We start from the raw sequence: 3,499 nt of genomic DNA on the forward strand, positions 1-3,499 counted from the left end.
TATATATATATATATATATATATATATACTAAAGGCTCAACTTTATATGTGTATTGTCTGACCACCTGTCAGGAATTGATTTGTTCATTCTTTTAAATGAAAATATTACAAACTGTCTTGTAGTAAGAGACACATATTTCTGTAGAAGACATCTATTGCCCCTCTCATGATATACCTAGATCCTCTACTTCTCCCTTGAAATCTTTGCCCCCATCTTCATGGAGACTGGCTATACTTGATTGTGTGGAAGTGAGACCCCTGCCAGTGCTGTATTACTTTGAGTTTATCTCTAGGATTTTAGACTAAAATCTAAAAAATCCAAATCTGACTCTCACATTTTTCAGGGAGGCAAAGTCAAGAGTATGTATACTCAGAAGTTGTGTGGGATCAGTTTCTGACACATGGATTGAAGACTGTAAACGGCAGTTAACGTTGAGAAACCAGACTTCTAAGGACACAGAGAGAGCAGAGGGAATTAGCTCTATCTGTTAGGTTTGTACCTGACAATCTTGTACTCTCCATATAAGCCATGTTAAGCAAAGTTCAACCATAGTCTGGCCTGAGTCTTGGTGGATTGTCCTGTGATTTCTCCCAGCCAAAGCAGAGATAAGCCACCTGATGAGCAGCTGTGAGAAGACTGCCACAAAACTGTTTTTCATCCATTTTCTCAGTTTCAGTTAAACACAAGACTTTCCACCTCACTTCCACTGACATTACAGCTGAAGACTTCAGCATAAGTCTACAAAACTTCTAAGCTGTTGGGCCCACTACCCGTCATCTATCATTTAGCCTCTTTGATTCAGTATTGTCTGGGGTACTAGGAACACAGGGAACTGAACCATGATGATTCATGTTTGCTGTCTAAGTAATAATTGTCTGAATCCATGTGGACATGCTTACTCCATCCCAGGCCGATCTCTGGAAGTGTGGCAATCCATCCTAACAGCGGTAGCCACCACCCTGCTACTTCAGAGATGTTTGGCCATTTGACAAAGACAAGAGGTAAGAGACGGAGAGAATTTGCTTCCTGAGCTTCTCCTCCATGCTCCAGCCCCTGATCCCAGCTGAATGAACAGGATTGCATCCCAGACCTTCAGTCCTATATGATATCCTGGTATTACTCCCCAGTTTATTTTCTCTATTAAAGGAACATTCCCTTAGGATACTTTTCACCTTCACAACCTAAAGATCACACTCTACACATTCAGAGATGATACTAAGCAGTACCAGAGATTCAAATGCATCTTTTTTTTTTTTATTAAAATTCTACCTCTTGTGCATTGATTTCTTCCTGGCCCTTGATCTCATATATGTAATAGGAACAATCTGCCTTTATTACAGTTGTAATAAATATCAAGGTTTATAAAATGCTTTCTAACCAAGTAAAGAAAATATGAGGTTTTTTATTATGATGAAAGAAGTATCTATAATAATTATACTTTGTACTCCATAGTACAAACCATAGACAACTATGCTATTTTAAATTTATTTCATAAATATCCTGATTTTCTGTTTATATTACTTAAATTTTAACAATATATGATGGAATCACATATTATATCTATGCTACTTACCCAACAAAACAGTGTATGTTATAGTTTGATATATTTTTAACATCCTCTGAGTTTATTTGTGCCTGATACATATTATGATTGTCTAAATCAATGTCCAGAGGCTTATGTGTTATTGGTCATAGCCTAGTATGTTAACCAGGTAGCTTCACTTTGACTCTGGACCAGCCGAGCTTTCTCTTGCCAGGGCTGAAGACTGGGATCAAGACAGATATAGCCAGACAAGGCCTGAACACTGTGGAATTCCTCCAAAATTTGTGAATAAATTGGTGCAACTTCATCACCACCACTGGGAAACAATTTAAAAAGTAGGCAGTGTGTTTCTTGACATTACACTAATGGATGGACAATGAACACTTATCTGTAAGACTGTCAGCTATCATACTGATGAAATATCACCTTTAGGAAAATTTCCAGATTGTAAGAGACACAGTGGGCTGAACGTCTGACCCCTCAGATGAAAGTAGTTCAGAACATAATAATAAAAACTTATACTTTGTAGTAATTCCTTATAAAATTTCAAATTTGCTTCAAAATAAATTTTACTGATCAAGGCTAAGCATCAGACATCTTCTAAACACTGTCTTAATGATTTATTAATGCTACCATAATATATTAAAATAATTACACATAAAAATGGTGGTGATAAGCTAACTATGGTAGTTATTTAAACTATGTAAAAATGCATTACAGTACGTTGGATTAAATTTTCAACCAAATTATAGTTCATATTTTAATATATCTTTGAAATTAGTGCACATAACATAATTTCATGGTAACTTTCTCCAGCCAGATTTAAGTGATTATTTCCAAAACTGGTTTCTAGGGGTTTTTCCCCCACAGCATAACTCTCCATAAATTAATGTGAGCCCACTCTATCAAAGGTGTTTATATGTGTTAACATATGCATTTAATTTTAATACACCTATTTATGGCGTGAATGTGTCCCCCAGCAAGCACAGTAAATGGAGTCCTGACGTAATGCTTTGCTAAGAGGATTTTTGCTAAGATTTGCGTTAACTTGGAAGAAACTGTCTACAACTGGAAGCAACTCTGAAGAAAGAAGGAACAGCGCTCATTTTCAAGTAAATTGGCCAGCAAACCAAAAAGGCTTCCTGAAAGTTGCAGAACTTGGTCCTCTGCTAGGAACACAGAAGGCCAGGAACCCGAGCGGCCACAGCGGGCGCCGCGGCGACTTTACCTCAGGCACCGGCGCCCACCGCCCGCTCCCGGCCTCCTTTGCAGTCGCGTCCCTGATTGTGGAGGAGGAGGGTAGAAGTGCGACTGGGGGACTCGTCTGAGAAACTAATGTTTTCGAGGATCGAGGTGGGGAAAACGATTCGCCTCCGGCGGAGCGGGGCGGCCTTACCAGCTGAACCACCGGCCAAGATCTGCCTTGAAGCCTCGCGCACTAAGCCGGCGTCGGGCTTGGCGGACATCTTCGCAGCGGGAGGACGGGGGAGCCGGCCGAGACTAGGGAGCGGGTTCGCCGCTTGAACTTCGGCCTGTGCAGCCTCCCCTGGTTGGGGGAGGCGGGACTGGGTTGGTCTTCGGGCGTCGTGGTTCCCTGAGGGGTGGGAACAGGCACGGAATCGCTGCGAGAGCTCCCGTAGATCGGGACCTGCCCTCTGCGCTGTTCCGGCTGGGCCCCCTGACTGCCGCAAAAGTTCTGGCGGGAAGACTCGCGGATGGTTAGATTGGCCGGCCCCAGCGGTTCTCTCTTGGTCTCCTAGATTGGCGCCCATTTGCTGCCCTATCAAGAGCCTCCTTGCAAACTTCGCCTGGCTGGACGCTTTCGTTGCTTTTGATAACGCAAGTGAAGCGAACCCTCCCGGGAGCTCCCAGGGCAGAACTGGGGCAACCCTTGCACTCTTGGGAGGCCAGAACACTGGAACTAAAAAGAAGGGACAAGTGAATACATTCCTCGA

The 3,499-nt window shown here is 42.4% G+C and overlaps 1 protein-coding gene across 1 annotated transcript in view; it reads right to left on the reverse strand.

Annotated features, from left to right (window-relative positions):
- Positions 1-3,201, reverse strand: part of Slc25a21 (solute carrier family 25 member 21) — a 474,275-nt gene extending 471,074 nt beyond the window's left edge. The window contains exon 1 of the mRNA XM_010632665.3: positions 2,941-3,201. Within this exon, the coding sequence (XP_010630967.2) occupies positions 2,941-3,010 (70 nt within the window). The 5' untranslated portion in view covers positions 3,011-3,201. The remainder of the gene's footprint in view (positions 1-2,940) is intronic.
- Positions 3,202-3,499: the final 298 nt, after the last annotated feature.

The sequence above is a fragment of the Fukomys damarensis genome, unplaced genomic scaffold (genome assembly GCF_012274545.1).
Source record: "Fukomys damarensis isolate Sample0158 unplaced genomic scaffold, DMR_v1.0_HiC HiC_scaffold_17, whole genome shotgun sequence".
Taxonomy (NCBI): domain Eukaryota; kingdom Metazoa; phylum Chordata; class Mammalia; order Rodentia; family Bathyergidae; genus Fukomys; species Fukomys damarensis.